At 32.9% G+C, this 20,712-nt stretch overlaps 1 protein-coding gene across 2 annotated transcripts in view; it reads left to right on the forward strand.

Moving 5' to 3' along the window:
• Positions 1-7,449: 7,449 nt before the first annotated feature.
• The window catches only part of LOC132731699 (CD82 antigen-like), a 31,064-nt gene continuing 17,801 nt past the window's right edge, over positions 7,450-20,712 (forward strand). Inside the window, exons 1-2 of one of the 2 annotated variants that reach the window (XM_060717918.1) lie at positions 7,450-7,582; positions 18,478-18,571. In XM_060717918.1, the coding sequence (XP_060573901.1) occupies positions 18,512-18,571 (60 nt within the window). In that variant the 5' untranslated portion in view covers positions 7,450-7,582; positions 18,478-18,511. Of the gene's footprint in view, positions 7,583-11,771; positions 11,885-18,477; positions 18,572-20,712 lie in introns of those variants that run through there. The other variant, XM_060717919.1, reaches the window with a different exon arrangement.

Below are 20,712 nucleotides of genomic sequence, written 5' to 3' on the forward strand. Positions count from 1 at the left end.
TCAATCAAACCGAGTCTGCAACATTTTCAATTTTGCCGTTTTGGACTTTTTATGGATTCCTATTTTTATCTATTTTATTGAATTGGCTAAGTGTGGGAATTGTTGTAAGCTGTTGCAGTGGAAAACTGTTCTTGAAAGGTAAGACTGTCTGGACTTTTATTAACGTATAACTCAGCATGTGGGTATGTCAGAAAGCTCTCGCTAATGTTGTAAGATAATAACCTGTGGGGTAGCGACTTTATCATTAGTGAGTTTGTACATCATGGAGCCTACATTAATTACGACAACGATATAGTTTGCGCTATTTAAGAGACTATAGCATCTGGGTGACATTGGTTTTGCGTCCAAAGTCAGATTTGACCCAATGCGCATTTCATTTTTGGACAATTAATATTTGATTAATTTGAGTTTGACTTGGTGGGGGTTCAGACTTCAGATGCATATTTTTGTTGTAGGTCTTATGTGCAATGACCTTAACTAAGGAGTAAGGAGTACACCTTTTTACATGTATTACGGCGTTTGCTTTGTGTTTTTAATTGACTTCTTTATGGTTTCGTCCCATGAGAGATTATTTGATATATCTTCGCCCTGATATTTAGCCTGTGAAACCGCCTCTGGACTAGTTCCATGAACACAATAATTAGTTGATACAGGATGTTTCTTCTTGTGACGTGGATTATTTGACATTTTGATAGGTCAAACTCCATTTCAATTCAACTCCTACTTTTCTAAAGTATTCATAATCATTTTGGAAAGATTTTCGATTGCTGACCCGGCTTTCACTAACGTACTCAAAGTCAAAATATCAGCTCTGAAAATCCGACATTTTTCCTCACCCAGAAACTTAAATTGAGATTTTAGGGTTAGGTATATATAGCAGTGTTATCAGCAGATAGCCGAAGATTTGATTGAACGTCCTGTGGTGGGGCCTTTTTCGATGTAAGAAAGAAAAAGGGGTCCAAGCACCGATCCCTAGGGACTCCAGAAAAAAAACGGTATGGCTTTAGAGGAGGATACGTCCAATTTTTCGGACAGACTGGAGCTTATAATCTAGGAAACTTTTGATTAATTTAAGTGTTTTACCTCTTGTGTCATAGTAATGTACTAATACAAGAAGGTAATGTACTAGATCTAGCATCATAGGTTGCGTTACACATGATCTCTTTTTTACGAAAATCATATTGGAATCAGTTGGTATATCTATAATTCCCAGGTTTGTGAAATGCTTTGTGATTGAAAAGGCGACAATGTGTTCTGGAGTTTTACAGAGTTCATGTGTCAGGGAAATTAGTCTGTAGTTAGACGTGTCACCCTCTTAATATTGTGCCTACATTTGCAGACTTGTATGTATGTAGTTAATGATTAATGAGGGACCATCCGCCCGCAAGGGTAAAAAATGCAGCTTTCGCTCTCGAGTACGGACCCCGGACATGTCACCAGTCATGCCCTTAAAGAGTTAATTTTGAAACACAAAAGTGGTGATAATTTACCTCCATGCAATTTCCAAGGAGTATGAGCCAAAGATATGAATTTTGAGCCGAAAGTAGGTCACTGTACGGCCGTCAATGGGACTCTTAATGTACAGTAACCTGTGACAATATGAAAGATTAGCCCTGACAAGGGCTGTTTGTGCCAGCAAAAGGCCTGCCGTTCAAGCTGTCTAACAGTGCTAAGGGCTCACGCACCTTAGCACACCGTCCTCGTCGACCCAAGCGCCTACATTGTAGGGCCGCTCCCCTCGGCATTAGTCAAGACACCGGCAGCTGGTCCGCAGTTGTTGACGAAGTAGCGGTCCCGTGATAACGCCCACGGTGGCTATAATTTAAGTTAACTACCAGCCAAGCTGTAAATCTTCTGCCGATGCCCTGTGCCTTCTCAGCGACGTGCATGTTCCGAGGGAAAGTGAGAAGTGACATTTGCAGATTTCCATTGACCCCAGGTATTATACAGTACTGGTTGGAGAGATAAGTCCGGCACTATCTTAATTATCTTCCTGTATATTTTAACTATTGACCCATCTTAATAAAGTTCAGTTCAAAGACTTAACATTAACACTACAAAAATATGTACGAAAATGGAAACTGGTACTTCTTTAACCCATTACTTCATGAGCATTTTGTGAAAAATGGCTGTTTTCATTGAAAAGTCTCCCGTTACAAGTTCAAATTGCTATAATACTATAAAAACTGCTTCAACACTAATCAAACTTGGCACAAATGTTGACTGGACCATTGCCCTTGCAACAACATGCTCAGGCTTAAATTTTCTGTTACCATGGCAACGAGGGGACATCTCAAAATTGCCAAAAATCACTATTTTGCGTTGATTTTTTCCATCAAAATTGATTTCAAAGTGCTGCAACTTCTCAATGGATTGAGATAGAGTCAAATGCTTTTCAGCGTTGGTTACACGTTACCTTATGATCAATCTGGGATCATTTACAGCCTCTTACAAGTCCAAAATTTTCTTGGCGATGAGGGGGACTCCGCCCCCCTTCAAACCCCCCAAACAGAAGGGGGCACATCCCCCTTCTGGCAACCCCCTGATGTATCTTTTGGTTGGGGGACCGCGCCGAAAAAGAGGTCACTTTTTTTAACAACATTTCTCAAACAAAAACAAGTGTTTGGGGCCTAAATAAGGCATTTTTTCATCATTTGAGACAACAAAAAAGGGGGGGGGTGAAAAAGGCGTTAAAAGGCGTGTATATGAAGTAATGGGTTAACAGAAAATGATGAAAATACTTGAAATTACCCTAAATCGCGTTTTTTCATATTTAAACATGGCCTGTCATATAAATTTGAAGAAAAATTGTTGTTTTGTAGATTTTTTTATTTTTTTCATTAACCCATTACTTCATGAGCATTTTGTGAAAAATGGCTGTTTTCATTGAAAAGTCTCCCGTTACAAGTTCAAATTGCTATAATACTATAAAAACTGCTTCAACACTAATCAAACTTGGCACAAATGTTGACTGGACCATTGCCCTTGCAACAACATGCTCAGGCTCAAATTTTCTGTTACCATGGCAACGAGGGGACATCTCAAAATTGCCAAAAATCACTATTTTGCGTTGATTTTTTCCATCAAAATTGATTTCAAAGTGCTGCAACTTCTCAATGGATTGAGATAGAGTCAAATGCTTTTCAGCGTTGGTTACACGTTACCTTATGATCAATCTGGGATCATTTACAGCCTCTTACAAGTCCAAAATTTTCTTGGCGATGAGGGGGACTCCGCCCCCCTTCAAACCCCCCAAACAGAAGGGGGCACATCCCCCTTCTGGCAACCCCCTGATGTATCTTTTGGTTGGGGACCGCGCCGAAAAAGAGGTCACTTTTTTTAACAACATTTCTCAAACAAAAACAAGTGTTTGGGGCCTAAATAAGGCATTTTTTCAACATTTGAGACAACAAAAAAGGGGGGGTGAAAAAGGCGTTAAAAGGCGTGTATATGAAGTAATGTGTTAAGGTCCTGGATGAGGTATACAAAAAATGGTCTTTTTACCCCACAACAGTAGATAAAGTCGACAATTAAATTGTTAAGTAAAAAATGGCTGGAAAATCGGCATCAATAATTTATTTTTACATCTTATATGTTTTATTTATTTTTTTTGTTGATATTTAAACAATTTTTCAAAAATCTTTCCCAAGTCAGTGGCCTATGGTCAATATACAAGTCTACATACATGCGCAGTACCTTATTGTAATTTAGTAAAAAGAACGCTTTGAAGCAGTTTTTGCCTAAAAGTTTATGTACAAAATGCCTGCTGCACAGTAAATGGGCCAATTGTGTTAGCATCTAAGTCAAAAAATAAAGTTAAACATACAAGACAATATTTGCTCTTTTTAAGTACCCTAGGGTGTCTATAACAATATTTTTGGAAAGAACGGATAACTTTTTGGATACCTGTTTCTAAATATTACATCTCTTGCGGACTGTGTGGGTAGGGGACGGATGTTACAAAGAAATACTAAAAGTCTGAATATCTTACAGTTTATAATAAAAATTGTATTATTTCTCTTTATTTTATAAAAATATTATGTGTTCGATTAATGTTACAAAAAAAAATCCAGAAAATTCGTCTTAGATATAAAAATATTTGCTTTCAAATTTTCAGTATTTTTCACACAAAATGAAATGTTCAAACATGTTAGAAACAGAGAGAAATAAAACAAAGCTAGGTACACCAAATCATATTTAAATCAAATATGCAAACACATTTCTTATAAAACAGTAGAAATTAAAGGACTTTCTTATGTATATTTCTCGTCAGATAACCCAAAAATGAATTGTATCAGGGGGGCGGATGTTACATTTTTGGGGGGACGGATGTTACACTAGATGTTTAAAGCTCATAGTTCATACTTTTTTTTGTTTGGTTTTATTTTAAAGTGATAAAATTTATAAGAGTATATGCTTTGTACAGCACAATAAATGTAAAATAATTGAATGAATTATGAGAAAAATGTAGAAATATACCCGACAATTATGGAGTTTCTTACTATTTGCGTTTCACAATGAAAAGTTGCATTGACTTAGTTTTCTTCCATTTATCTTACATTTGAATGAACATTGAAATATTTTGAATAAAATAAAAACATAGCTTATTTAATAAAAGAATCTTTGTTTCCTGATAATGCATTAACATTAAATAGAAACTGTCATACCAACGGTACATTTCTATACATGAAATTATTTACAAAATACTTTAGTTAAATAATAAGATTTATATTTGTAAAAGATATGATACAGTATGAAGTAAATAAGTTTTCAGATTGAAACATAATTATGCAAGCTTGAATTTTTCATTACTAAATGCATAAATTATACACAATTAAAAATTTTCATTAAAAATTATAAGATTTTAAATTGTTGCAATTAAGTTATTGATTTGATGAAATTTTAAGTAAATTAATGTGGAATGTTAGCAGCGTTATCCAAAGATTTCATAATGATTCGGTATCATAATCTCATTATTTCTAACTTTTAATAATTCTCTGTGTAAATATTTCACTGTACATGAATTGCTTAACTTAATGAACTAATTTGTAATTCAATAAAATTTATAGGTGCAAATAATTTGCGAAGGGTTTATTTACAGAATAATTTTCACAATTATTCCAACTTTTTAATTACAGGAATCCTTACCATATCCTTTACTTACAAGTTTCTTTCACTTTATTAACAATAATTAAATGGGTCAAATTGTATGAAAATGTGCTTGAGTTTTTTGGGGAAAAAAATCTAAAAATTTTAATCAGGGTGTTGAATTATATTTCTTTATTTGTTTATTTTCCATTGACTACATATTTAGCCTATAAAATTTTGAAGTTCAATAAATCCTTTGACTTAATTGATCTTCATCTTTAATACTTAATGACAGACATTCTTGAAACAGATATGGTAGTCCCTCCCACTGTTTTTAAGCATAATATATATCACCCTTAATTGGCACCCCTACTGTTTTGTAATATATCACACTTCCCAATATACAATATACACAGCTCCCAATATACAGCTCGTTAACTTCCAATAAAGCGCCAGTCCCTTCTGGTGTGTATAGAGTTAGGATATGCCATATCCCCACTGTTTTATGAAAGGGCTGGGATACATGGTTTGTTAACTATTTAAGGCTAAAGAATTTATATTTTTAACAATTGACCAATTTTTAATCACAAAGACACTTTTTTCAACATCTCTATTGTTTGCACCTCTTTCTATATATCCTGTTATGGATTTTGTGTTTGTTTCTTCTAGTTTTTTTTAAATAGTATTTTGTTGTGTAAAACATTCCTATACAGTTGCACAGTTTACTACTTCTCTATCATGCATCATAAGAACAAGATAAGTTTCGTATTACTGTAAAAAGAATTTTTAGTTCAATTCTGTAACATCCGTCCCCTTCTGTACCCTTAGTTTGTAAACACAGAATAACAAAAGATTATATTTGTTATAAAATTCATATAAGCTTAAATATTATCTTAAAAACTCATTAGGTCCACTTGATGTTAAAAAATAACATATAAATTTTATTTCAAAGTAAACAATTTTTTGTTTTCAGAGCAAAAAAATAAGCTGATTTTTTTTTCAAAATTAAGGATTTAGTGTTAACAAATTTTTTTTTATATAAATACAATCATTTTCAGTGCTTTTATTTATGTTATTTCCCTTCATTTTTTTCATTGTAACTTTGGTGTTTTGTAGTGTAAAATTCCCATTCCAGTTACAGTTTTTGTGAGATTTAATAAGCACCAATATAGGGGGACGGATGTTACGGGGACTGATGTTTTTTTTTTTACACCAGAAAAAAACAAAAACTTATACATTACTTTGTATTTTTTTTTCTTCTCAATAAACATAGAAATTGGCATTTTTTATAACATTTTCATTGTAAGACTATCATTAAGCACCAGAAACATTGTTTTTTTATGAGTATTGTTTTATAATTGGATATTTTTTGAGAGGGGGCGGATGTTACAGTTTTTTCATCACAAATTTTTTTTACCACTAAAATGCCTACTATGGTAAAAATTTGAATTGAAAACACTTAACATATGTTTTTAATTCATATTTCATTAGATTGAGACAATAAAGTACTATTTCATTTGTTATTGCTTAAAGGTATACTTGTTTGCTTAACAACTGAATTTTGAAAAAAAAAACTGATGCATTACAAAAGTCTGATTTTACTAAAATTGTTATAACGATAAAAACCAGGATGGTGTATACCAAGTATTATATATCACTATTATCTATGTGCATGTAAAAAATTTAAGTGATAAATTAAAGCAGATATAATAGTGGTGTTAATTCTAAAAACACAAAAAAAAAACAGATGCTAACACATTACATGTAAAATTGGATATTTTTAGGGGTATAAAAATGTCTGTATCTTTGTTTTGGGTAATACTATCACAAACAAATTTTGGGCGCATTTGCTTTATAGTAAGTCATTGTAAAAACACACACAAAAAAAAAAGGAAATGCAATATATATTTTTTGAAAAAAGCCTGCATTACATCTGGGATGTACTATAATCGTATCGTATGTTCCAGATTACATGTATTTTTGAAAAATTGGCTCATTTACTGTGCAGCAGGCAAAAAGGTCATCACATTCTGGCCTGCTCTTATAATACTATGTGGCAATGTGCTCGTTAGTTGAAAAACAAAGTTATAATAATTTTATTTATTACGTGTTGGGGTTATCTATGTGTTGGAGTTAGTACTGTACAGTAGGGCCAGTAAATTTAAAAGAAAAAAACGTTGTCAAGTTAAAAGATATATGTTTACTGTATTATTGCTACTTATTTGTCATTTGTGAAATTTTAACATACAGTATTAAAAATTCATTATTGAACGGATGACCTGCAAATAATTCTAGCAGATCAAATAGAGATTTTTTCACTCTTAGAAATTGTAACTTCGTTCCGCGGAAAACCACCTTTCGCTGCATTATTTTTGCGAAGTTCTCTCCCTTTCTTTGCATGTTTTGATAGGAGGCGCTACGTGTGAAGTAAATTACAAACACACCCAATTACGCTGATCGTAAGCTTTGGAATTTACTTTATTAGGAAACATTTTTGGGAAGGAAAAAGGGTTTGGATTCTTAACTCTTTTAAATAATAATAAAACCCCCACGGGGGAAATTTTTTTTTAAAAACCCGGTATAATAAAAAATTTTATGTTAAAATAATCATAAAAGATAATTTTCATGAAGTGGAACGCCCCAAAATTTTTTGAAAAATTTACGACATCTTTTATTTTTTACGAAGATTAAATCTTTTCCAAAAAACCCTCAAAAGATTAATACTTGTTGCAATTTAATGTTAACTTCAGTTTTATAAAATCTACAATAAAAAAGCTAAGTACCGTAAATTTCCTTGAAGAAAAATTAAAACCCTATTAATTTTTAGGTTAAAAGGAAATTAGTTTTCATTTCATTGGATCAACAAATTTTAAACCCGGGGAAAAAAATAGAAAATGTTGATAATTTTCCCACATAGCCCTGCGATTTTAAAAAGTTATCGATGGTATTTGATGCATTTATTGTTTATCGAAATGACCAGTATTTTGATCTGTTGTTTTGTTCGGCGTAAATTATGTTGGGGTGGGGAAAAGGCGTTTCATTCCTTGTGTTTATTTATACTGTATAGGGGGTATATTTTGGATATTATCATTAATATTGATAGAATTTCAAGTTCCTGTGTCTCGGCACAGGTCAACTCGGCCCTCTTTTAAAAACCTATTAGGAAATAAATTGATTAGTTTATAATAAATTTAAGGAGTAAATTACTATAAAAGTATTCAGAGGTATTATAACTAACAAACAGAAATTGAAAAAGTTGGCAAGTACGTTTTAGGGCCGAGCTGACCCTGATTCTTAGTCTTACAGCTTGACTGGTCAAGATAAATCTAATCAGTTGACCAAGCAAGATGTAACAACAAAGTTGAAGACAAAAAAGTGATAAATCATTGTGCACTCAAGTTTTATCATCCTGTGCCAAGTCATTCTGAATGTAATGACATTTACAACTTTATACTTTAATGGTAGCCTTTGAAAGAAATTTTTTTTTTTGAATATCATATTTTTGTAATATAAAATGTCATTTTTGTTCAAGTAAAAAGAAGTTGCCAAATATGCACAAGTGTATGATTTTTTATTAAATTGAATTCTTTTTATAAATAATAAAATTTATGTAAATTTTTGAAAATCACGAAAATAAATTTAATAGTTAATTGGTAGTGTTCAACGAATTGAACGAAATTGGAATTCAACGAAACTTTATGGGAATCATCAATATCAAGAGGAGATGCGCACATCGTCGTCTTGTTCCAGTCAGACACTTTAACTCAGAGTTATGGCCCTTGATTAGTTATGTAGTATGCATATAGAGTAAAAATCGTTTCCGCACTACTTCTCTGCAACTACTGGCTGGAATTCAACGAAACTTTATGGGAATCATCAATACCAAGAGGAGATGCGCATATCGTCGGCTTGTTCCGGTCAGACACTTTAACTCAGAGTTATGGCCCTTGATTAGTTATGTAGTATGCATATGGAGTAAAAATCGTTTCCGGAGTAGTTCTCTGCAACTACTGGCTGGAATTCAACGAAACTTTATGGGAACCTTCAATACCAAGAGGAGATGCGCATATCGTCAGCCTGTTCCGGTCAGACACTTTAACTCAGAGTTATGGCCCTTGATTAGTTATGCAGTATCCATATTGAAAAATATTTCAATGGAATCGGGAGGGGGATATAGTTTTGGCGTTGTCCGTCCGTCCATCCGTCCGTCCGAATTTCGTTTCCGGAGTAGTTCTCTGCAACTACTGGCTGGAATTCAACGAAACTTTATGGGAATCATCCAATATCAAGAGGAGATGCGCATAAAATCGTCGGCTTGTTCTGTCAGACACTTTAACTCAGAGTTATGGCCCTGTTTGATTAGTTATGTAGTATGCATATAGAGTAAAAATCGTTTCCGCACTACTTCTCTGCAACTACTGGCTGGAATTCAACGAAACTTTATGGGAATCATCAATACCAAGAGGAGATGCGCATATCGTCGGCTTGTTCCGGTCAGACACTTTAACTCAGAGTTATGGCCCTTGATTAGTTATGCAGTATGCATATGGAGTAAAAATGATTTCCGCGCTACTTCTCTGCAACTACTGGCTGGAATTCAACGAAACTTTATGGGAACCTTCAATACCAAGAGGAGATGCGCATAACGTCGGCTTGTTCGGGTCAAACACTTTAACTCAGAGTAATGGCCCTTGATTAGTTATAAATGCAATATGCATATGGAGTAAAAATCGTTTCTGGAGTAGTTCTCTGCAACTACTGGCTGGAATTCAACGAAACTTTATGGGAGTCATCAATATCAACAGGAGATGTGCATATCGTCGGCTTGTTCCGGTCAGACCCTTTAACTCAGAGTTATGGCCCTTGATTAGTTATGTAGTATGCATATAGAGTAAAAATCGTTTCCACACTACTTCTCTGCAGCTACTGGCTGGAATTCAACGAAACTTTATGGGAACCTTCAATACCAAGAGGAGATGCGCATATCCTTGGCTTGTTCCGGTCAGACACTTTAACTCAGAGTTACGGCCCTTGATTAGTTATGCAGTATCCATATAGAAAAATATTTGTTTCCTCGCTACTTCTCTGCTACTACTGGCTGGAATTCAATGAAACTTTATAGGATACTAAGAGGAGATGTGCATATAGTAGCCTTGTTCCAGTCAGATACTTATAACTCAGATTTATGGCCCTTGATTAGTTATGTAGTATGCATACATCTCATTGGCATTTCCAGATTTTACTATTTAACACAAAGTTATGGCTCTGTTATTGCCCTGAATATTTATCAAGTTCAAAGAATATTACTGTTTATGTCATGATTAATATATAAATAAAGCCTTATGTCTTCAGTTGTTGTGTTAATAATAACCAGTACTTGGCGGGGGATATAAATTCAACGAATTTGCTTGTTTTTCTCACAGATTTATTATGAATACAGAATATTTACCTCCCTGTTGCTTGTTGGTTGATATTTATTTTTGACATTGAATACTTAGCCTTTTAAAGTAATTTTAACTCTGGATGAAATGGATTTCTTATCATTAAACAGTTAAAATAAAGAAAAGTAGCACAGAATTACAAGATGTATCTTTTAACAGTTCCTTTCGTTTGCTGCCATTATTCAAGTCAAGTGTTTTATCCGATACACCATATACTAATTACCATCGCCATTACCCACGGTTGATTAAAATGTAACAGAACATGAATTGAATGTAAATGGTTCCGCCGTGGGTATCCAACGATGCATAATTACTAACTAAATCATTAACTTTGTGTTGCTCTGTTGATCATGCCATGTTTTCATTTTCCTGGGGTTTTTTTCCGCTGAAAGTGAAAGAGAAAGGGAAAATGTTAATATCATAACCTTTAAAAATATTGTGTTAGAGAGTTTTGCATTTTTATGACCCAAAGAAAGTAGCACTAAATGTGAAATAAATTGTCATAAAAGTAGCAAAATGTAAACAAAGTAGTATTTTGAATGAAAGTCAAAATACTAAATCACTATATTTGTACTAATTTATTCAGTTATTGGTAAAATGCAACAGAGACAAAAGATGGTTCTGACAGATAATTTGCCAATATGTAACTTTTGGAAATTTATATATATATAAATATATACATCATTACATGTTATCAGGAAAAAAAAAGAGGAATTTTGAGAAATAAAAATAAAAGCATATCTGAGGCATATAACGGGCTAGGATTTTGTCAGAAAAATTATTTATTACATGTATGACATTTCAATAAATACATGGAAAACATTCAAAAGAAGTTAATTAAAAAAGGTTTACAATCAATATCTCAATTTGATATATGTACAATTGATGCAATGTAGTTCAGCTTATTCATGTACATGTATTAGTAACTATTTTGCTATAAATATGGGTCATATTTTATTTATAACAAAATTTTAACAGTCCATGAATATTTCAAAATGTTTTAAGTAGAATCTTAGTCTATAATCTCCTGGCATAGCTTCACTGCAATGATTGGCTGACAAACAGTTCTGCCCTATTTATCACACCTGAAAACCGGGGTATCTGGGAAAAATGGATTTATTTGCATCAGTTTTTACTTTATATTGTTTCTGTCTCAATCAAGCATAGAGAAAAACCAGGGCTGTGAATGTCACAGTTTGAAAATCAATAACATCACCTGATTGCGAGAGAAACTTGACAATGTTTCCCTATTTGATTTTTACAGGCAGATTGGAGCGTTTAATCTGGAGCTAAATTTAGATATAAATGAATTAGTGCTGGATTTATGCTATCGGTTGTATTGTTTTTGCATAAATGTGAGTGTATATTTTATAATGATTTTCTGTTTGATGAAATTTTGAGCATAAGTTAATCAGCTGCAAAATATACTTTGATAACACTGTAGAGAACATTTTCTGAGTTGAGGCGTTGAACTTTGGTAGGTTTAGATCTTATTGTTTGACGTTTTAGAGAAATTTTATAAAAAGATATGTGTGTACAATATTATGTCATAATTTTACAAAGATTCTTAGTTTCAGATCTGATTTTCATGAAGTTACTGTTCAAGTAGAGAAAATTTTATAAAAAGATTTATTTGCTTAATTTTCAGAGAAAGTTTTAATGGTGAAATGTTTTTCACTGCTTTCATACTCGTAGTCAGTTTTCAACGATGATAATATTGCATGTCATGGTTTAGTTATAATATAGAACTATTGTATTTTTATGGGAAAATTATTGGCAACTTTCTCTATTGTTATATAAGTGATGTTAACAGCTAGAGAGTTGTAAATGTCAATTTATAATATACTAGAATATATGATAAATAACAGGTTTATATTCTGTCTGTGGAAAATGATGATGCAAGCTATCTCATACAGTAATAATACATTGTTTATAACAACAAAAAATATATCTAACAAGTTGATTTATTGTAATTTTTGTACTTGGGGAATGTAAGAAATGTTTTTGTTATCTAGTAATACATTGTAATAATTTGCAAGTATGGAAAACAGACTATATAGTAAAGCATTCCCTTGGATGTTTTTCAGCTTATTTAAGTTACATAAGCAACATTATTAATAAACATGTATCTAAGCAATATGATAATATCTGAATCTGGAAGTAACACATACTTTGTACATGTAGGGTATATAATGTAATACTTACAATATAAGTGACATTTAACATTTTGTATACAGTGTAATTTGCCTCCTGGTTCATGATTTGCCAACAGTAGTAATTGCGTTTTGTAGTTAAAAAAACCCTGGCCTCCTCATGCAGCTACATGTACTGTACTTCCTTTTACATAATAATGATAAAGTGATAAATGTGAAACAAATGCGGAAAAATGTTTCATCTTATTTAATGTGTAAAGCTTATTTAACATATGATGGGCTGCTTAAACTAAAGTCAACGTCACTAATTAATCATAACATCCCTAATCTAAAGATCTCACAGCAATGACATTTCCATGTTGCCCAGATTTGACATGGTTCTGTCAAAGTTGAACGATGCATTATATAATCATTTCATTATTATATACCTGCTTTCCATTATCAAATGTTTAAACTGGGAAGCCAACTGGTTAAATTATGGCCAAATTACTTCATGGATATACAGCTGACATTACTTGCTTGGCTCCAAATTGGTGGCATATGCAACTTGTGTCATAATTTTGATGCTACTTAATAGTATTGCAAATACAACTCATCTTGTAAAATATATTTACTAGGGAATTTTCTCTCATCATATTTGCAACTTGGGTTCTGGCTTATGCAGCTTTATATGCCATAAATATACAGTGTACTACATTGTACCATAATCATGGAAAACTTATTCAGACATATTATGCTAATTTGTGTATCTAACTTTATGAAGCATTTTATATGTATATTACTGTATGTATTATATCTGGCACCATCAGATAAAAGAGTCAATTTGATTTTCTGAGAGAGAAAGAGAGAGAAAATCAACATGTATAATTATGCTGTTTGTGGTTGTGTGTTTGAAAATGTTGTCACATTGTCTGTCATTATGTAAGAGTTATTGACTAAGTAGGTCTTATATGTTTGTGTGCTTTTAAATTTTAAAATAGGGGCTACCTCCCTTTTAAAAGAGTACATGTAATGGTTAATTGCAATGTGTCCACCTGAAGGCATATAACTATTTCATAAATGTACAGTTTCACAGGTATCTCTTGTAAATTGCTTATAAAGCCATCATTCCCCCCCCCCCCTAAAAAATACTTATAAAGCCATCCCCACTCCCCCTTCCCCCCCCCCCCCCCCCCCCCAAAAAAAAAAGCAACAAAAAACTCGCTGAAATAAAATGACAATTTACATTCTTGAATAGAGTACTAATCAAAATAATGTCACACATTTAGAAAGTAGGTTAATTGAGCATGTCACATTGAAAATGTTGACATCACTTCTCTTGTGTTACCCTCTCCTTAACCCTGTATCTGAAATGTCAACCAAGCTGTTAGTTAACACTCGTTTTCCAACAATCTTATCCCTTACTCATCTTGAATAGATATTACTGGCAAACTAAATTTTCATCTTAATATCCCCAAAGTTGATTATGAACATTTCCAAAAAAATGGAAGCTGGACAAGTCCATTTACAATATTCAAAAGGTTAATGGTGAACACCCTCAAATGAAAATGAACCATTTCTCATTGCATACCCAGCTGATTTTAATGCTAAAAGTAAATTAAATGAGTTACATAGGATTGAGCTAAATAAAGTAGATAGAAGAGGCTGCACATTTGTGCAGTCAAATTTACCCCAGTTTAAATTAAAAGAAAGAGCATCGAAACACAAACCCAAATAGCCTTATTATCTGGAGGTTATTTTTCAAAACAAAACATTTTTTTTCAAAATGGGACAAGCCCATTTCGCAGTTTTAGCAGGTAATTTTAACTGAATTAAAATCCACATTGAAGCTCTATATATAGTATATGACGTTAAAACCTACTATTTATATAAACAATGCTATATATTATAATGATAAAACAAGACTATAAAGATTTTGACAGCCGTGAGTTTTCTCATTTCCATTATTAATAAGTTGAATATAACTGCATGTTGGCTGCAGGTGATTATGGAGTGTTATAGGTGGTATAACAATGTAGGTGTGCTGTATATTCAGACAGGTATAATTGTTTTTTGATAGGCATTGTTGTGTAAATTTGTGGCTCATAATATCATTAATAAATTGGCACCTGTCTCTTATGTTAAGACAACATTTTGCTTTCTGTAGGTAAATTTCTGCCACATGTGAATATAGCCAACTGTTTAATTTTCTTGATTAAAAAATGCTGTAAAAAGGAAGATTCTCTGAAATAGGAGCAATGAAAACATAAATAATTAACTGAATGATGGGAGTCCTTTTCCTCAGGAATACTTGACTTAGGCTCTTAAAATGAAAAAAGATTAAAGCAGCTTAGATAATTCATTTTCAAAACTAAAGATGTTAGAATCTTAGATTTCTGAAAGGACCAAGAAGAGTGTCTGTCTGTGGGTAAGTGGTTAAGGTTGTTAACTTCAAACCATTTTGCCCCTCTCCGCTTTAGGTTCAAATCCCAACATGGACTATTGATTTCATCATGTGATTAAACTATCCAGCTTACGAAAAGAACATCAGTGGTTCCAGAAGGACCAGAAAGTTATGACCAACACTGAGATTCTTTCATGTGAAAAAGTTATCCATTTAGCCTACAAAATGTGGGTGGTTCCAGTTATAACATCACCAAGATGAAGTACAGGACAGGTCAACTATTTAACACTTCTGTTACCATGAAGAAAATATTTCTCCTTTTAGTACAGATCAAGTGTTTGTAAATGTTTAAGTTCATGTATCAGTTTGATGTGTTTACTAATTCAATTGTTTACATTGTATATCCCAGTCTCTAAGCTTCCTCAGGAGAATATGATGCCTCATAAATCCTTATATCAATATGATTCCCTCATGAATATAGTAATTTGTAAACTTTTCTGTCGCTCATAAATAATCACACATACGATGTGTTACAATCGTATTTGTGCGTCTTAACGCTTTCAGCTTTTATATTGTATTCATGTTTTAATGTGGTTATACATGTTATTGTAAGTGTGATGTTTTATCTGTATCAGAAATACATCTATTATATTGAATGTTAAACCGCCAGAGATTTCTCCCAAGTTTCTCACAAGATTCATTGCGGATGTCATAATGTAACACATGCATGCTACATGTTGTACTTAACAATCAACCTGCTGTAGTTCTGAAATTGACTTGTCTTAGCTTCCACTATACAGTATCAATTTTAGGGATGTTCAGATTAAAATTTGAAATGGGCAGTTGACAGTATACAGAGTGGTCCATAGCCTGGTCCAACTGCCCAGAATGTACAGGCTTGCCTGGCTCTATACTGGTGGCTGCACAGGCTAATCTTTCTGCTTCCAGCATGTTAATGGTTTAACCTTGACTGCTAGTGGCAATGATAAAAGACATGTGCCACTAGTGCGATAGCAAGACCAGCACCCTGTTCCGTATATGTTCTTACAGTCTGACAAGACTATATACTGTTGACTGCTCAATGGTAGGATTGATATTTGATATTGAAATGCTATTCAACACACTTGGCAGATCAATTATTATCAATGTAAGAGTTAAAAAAAAATATTAGATACCTGTGTAAATTAAGTTGGCAACAAATTCAGACTGCCTAGTTCAGTAGGAAGAGCAGTGGATTTTTCATATTTAAGTTCGATCCTCTGGCAAGACAGAATTTCTGTGACAATTGAAATTGAACGTTAACTCTAATTTGGTCATTTGTTTCTCACAGCTTATTCAGAAATTATATAGGGTAAGTAGTCATGGTAGGTCACTTGTTGCGAAATTGGCAGTTACTGGTGAGGTTTACAATGTAGTTTGTTTTGTGGTTCGACTACTGACATGTGACCAAAACGTGTTAAAAATTAAAACCGGCATAAAGCCAGAAAGAAATAAACAAACAAACAAACAAATTGCAATGGTATAAAACAATTTTAAAGTCATGACATTTTTCAGGAAGATACATGTAGCAACAGAATATTCATGCTCTGGCTCAGTGAGCTAAATTTTCACCAAGAAAAAACCCCAACAGATTTTCTTATATTCACATGCTGTTTCTATGTCCCTGACATACTGCTGTCAGTATGTATAGTGGGTTAGTTTGATCTAAAATAAACAACTCTATTTATATTCCTAATCTAATTAAATGATGAAACAAGATGTTCAGCTATTTTTACCCGAGGCTGTCCAATCAAAGACTTATCCTTTGTATTGATTGACTGTTGGTTAATTATCCTCCAGACTCTCCTGAAGTAAGGCCATAAATCCATTTCAATATATACCACTAATTATTGGATAGTTCAGAGATATATATAGTAACAGTACTCTTGGCAGTAGATTTACTTGAATGTGTCATTTATTGATAAGAATCTGGTTTCAGGCAATATACAGATACATTGTAAATTACATTTTTATGAGGAATCACCAGTTGAAAGGCTTTAGTCTGGACTGGCCAGAGAAATTGGAGAGATTTGTACTAATAAATTTTGTCCAATTATGGCCAGTTTTAGGGCAGGAAATGTATTGTGTATTCCATTCGATTCTGATATATGCATACTGGCTGCTGTTAGATATTATTGCTTCAGATATAAAATAATAAATTTAACTGTTAGTAAAAGAAGAAGTAAAAAAAGTGAAAAATATTTCCTCAAACATGATAATGATTTAAAGGTACTTATTGTCACCTTAGTGCAGTTACAGCAGGGGTAAGTCCTTCTAAATTTAATAGGAGTTAACCAGTTATTGCACTTAGGTGGCAATATGTAGATTCTGTTATCCAAAGAGTTTAATTGATTAATGAAAATATTTGTCTGACCTGAAACAAAAATATTTCTTGATAAATTTTCTAATTTAGAAATCAATTACAATTTTCTCTGTGCTGATGTGGTGTAATATTGAAAAAAAAAATACGATGCTTTCTATCCTTACAGGAAAACAAAAGTGATAAGCAGTGAGTTATATGATTTTTATCTCACTGATGTATCATATTTTACTGGAAACAGGAGAACAAAAATCAATTAGGCCATTGTTCTTAATGAATTAAATGTAGCATTTATTTTCACAATTGTTTGCTAATTATTTATGAAGGGTAATATGATGTATTGAATATCCCCTGCTTAATCAGTCGATGTTAGCAATTCTGCTCTAGTTGTTATTCATGAATCATGTTCATTATACCGAACATAGCAATGTAAAATTCTTAATGTTATTCATGTTGTATGGAAATTTCATTGACATAGGTTAAACAATGCATTGTTGGTGAGAAAATCTCCAATCTACTCCAGTAACAGTAAAGAATTAGGCCAATTGAAGTCCGTACTTAAATGATAATGTCAAGTCGTTAAAGTTTTCATTGATGTTTTTGGAAATACGCATGACATTATTTTGGTTGTTCTGACCCAATATAAATTCTGTCATTTTTGTTGTCTCTATGGAGTCAGGGATATATGACTAAAAGTAAAAGAAAGGTTTTATGGTGAACAGCCATTTTTAAAGTCAAGTTGTTGTATTATCCTGGAAATTTAAATGAAGAAGTGAAACAAAATGGGAATTAAATGAGGCACATTGAAACTGTGGGGAACTAAACTTATCAGTTAAATTTTCAGTTTCATGTTTAAGATGTTTTATATAATCTTAGGTACATGTAGCTTGAGAAATCAAGTGTCACTTCTGTAGACCTAAAGTGCTTTCATAATCACTTATTCAATTTCACTTTGTTTTACTTTTCTTGTAAAAAATACATTTTGTATATGAATACTCAATCTATTTAGTTGTTTTAATGAGGAAATTATGTTTATTTTATCGTATGATTTCAGATATATTAGAGTGTTCAGACAGATACAATAAAAATGGGATTCTGTGGCGGATGTGCGAAAGCATTGCTCATTATTTTCAACTTTATATTTTGGGTGAGTCAACTTAGTTTTCATTATATAATATGAATGTGTATCTATAATGATTAATTATAACATTATAAAAATAAGAGGCATTAAGTATGTCCATACATTGTATATGGGGAAATGTGGGAGATTATTGATCCAAGTAGATTTTTACCCTATCATCCTATACTGAATAATACATGCATTTCATTTAATAATTCACTATTTTAAGATTGAAAAAAGTCTCTACATCTCAAATATTCCTCACCACTTAAAATGTTTCAGAATTGGGGAAAATGTGATTTAGAAATTGGGATATCCGTCTCTTCGCCCCAAGGATAATTTGTATGAGCTTTAATTTGGTCACTGTAATCATGTTTCCTTAGAATACGAGTATTCATTGGTACTTCTAGAAAGCTTGATCATTACAGTCAAGCTAAAGTAACATACCGTGTGAAAATTAAGACTAGGACTATTGAGGTTTTTTTTCCGTATTCCTTCCATACAATGTATGTTCAAGGTGTAACATTTTACATTGCAATGGTGTTTTAAAATGTTGTGTGACACGAAGGCGCGTGTAAGAGCACATTATCGCAAGTAATTATGTCATATACAGTGATTCATGTTAAAATGAACGCTACACTACCTACTTGAAAAAAAAAGAAAAGAAGAAAGATGAAAACCAAAGGAATTGCTTGAAACAGCAGGTGGCTACAGAATCAACCTATGTAATCCAGTGCAGACAAAGATATTAGCAGGCACAACTATTCTGTATGATCATGGTCTGCACTGTTCGCAATTCAAACAGTGTATATCTTGAAAATTTCCCTGAAAAATGGTAAATAGTCTTGTCCAATTTGAAAGGTGGGCAAGTCCATTTATGATATTTAGAGGAGTACAGGTTAACCTTTGTCTGCATGCATGTCACATGTTTGCCCCCTATTGGAATCATTTATGCTGCATGTGCTGCTAACTCAATTGATGTCGGCATAGAAATACTAAAATTGAGAAGCCTAATCAGTCTGCATCGGAAATGCAATAATGATTATTGCAACTAGTGCATGTCTAGTTGATTAGCTGATAAACAATCAACATTATTATTATATGCATAGTACAGGAAATAAATAGGTCTGAAACAGAAATTTAAGGATGAAAATGTTGGGTTTCGAAAAAAAATAGAAAAAATAAATAATCCATTATTATTCCTTATAGGGATCATCATGTATGTGTTTAGTATAATACTGTTGCCATTGTCTATAATTCTGAACCTAGTGAAACCGAAAGTGGTAAGCCTTTGCTATAAGTGCAGTCGCGACCAAGCTATTGGCCTAATAATTTAAAGTTTTCACCTTGATTCAATAAAAGAAGGTGGTCAAAGTCATTTAAGCATTTCAGCAGCTAGTTATTTATATTCACAAAATGTGTTGTTTGCAGTTAGTAAAGGTCATAATCTATGTACTTATATACATATTTGATCATGTTAAGTTTATCTGGTAACTCAGTAATACTTGGATTGTGCATCACAACACAAATGTACCATGTTTTAATTCTCAGTGGTTGGTAGATGCTCTCACTTCAAGTATGTGAAATATCAGTCTGAGGTAGGTCAATTTGTACAAGTTATATTATTGCTGGTAGAAAAAAAACCTTATTGAAGTTGGCCATGATAACACAAACATTATATATACTGGCATTGAAAAATTAACAACAAGCAGCTTTGTTAGCCTACCTGCTGTTCTGTTGAATAGATAAAGCACATTATCTTATGAGAAAATCTGGTGCTGTTAGTCAGGTATGTTTACATTTTCTGGCTGCTTTGTAGTAAAATTAACAATGTTGATATTGTCATATAACCTTTGTACCCTTAATCTGCTGAGTTTGCCAGTCTTGAATTTGGAATAGTCAATTCAAAGTTTAAATTTGAACTTTCATATCAAAATACAAAAATTGTGCACCTAGCCAAAAATGATTAACCTTTCAAGTTTACCTCCAGTATAGGGCCAGACTAGCCTGCCCGCACATCCACCAAACTGCCCTGAAAAGCCCTACTGCTGGAACTAAAAGTGATTAGTCTATGTCACCAGTATAGAGCCAGGTCAGCCTGAACATTCATGCAGTTTGACCCAAGGCTTTATACTGTGGGTAGCTCATTCTTTTATTGGCTACGCTGC

Source organism: Ruditapes philippinarum, unplaced genomic scaffold, assembly GCF_026571515.1.
Source record: "Ruditapes philippinarum isolate M1 unplaced genomic scaffold, ASM2657151v2 ctg3118_1_1_1_1, whole genome shotgun sequence".
In the NCBI taxonomy this organism is placed as follows: Eukaryota; Metazoa; Mollusca; class Bivalvia; order Venerida; family Veneridae; genus Ruditapes; species Ruditapes philippinarum.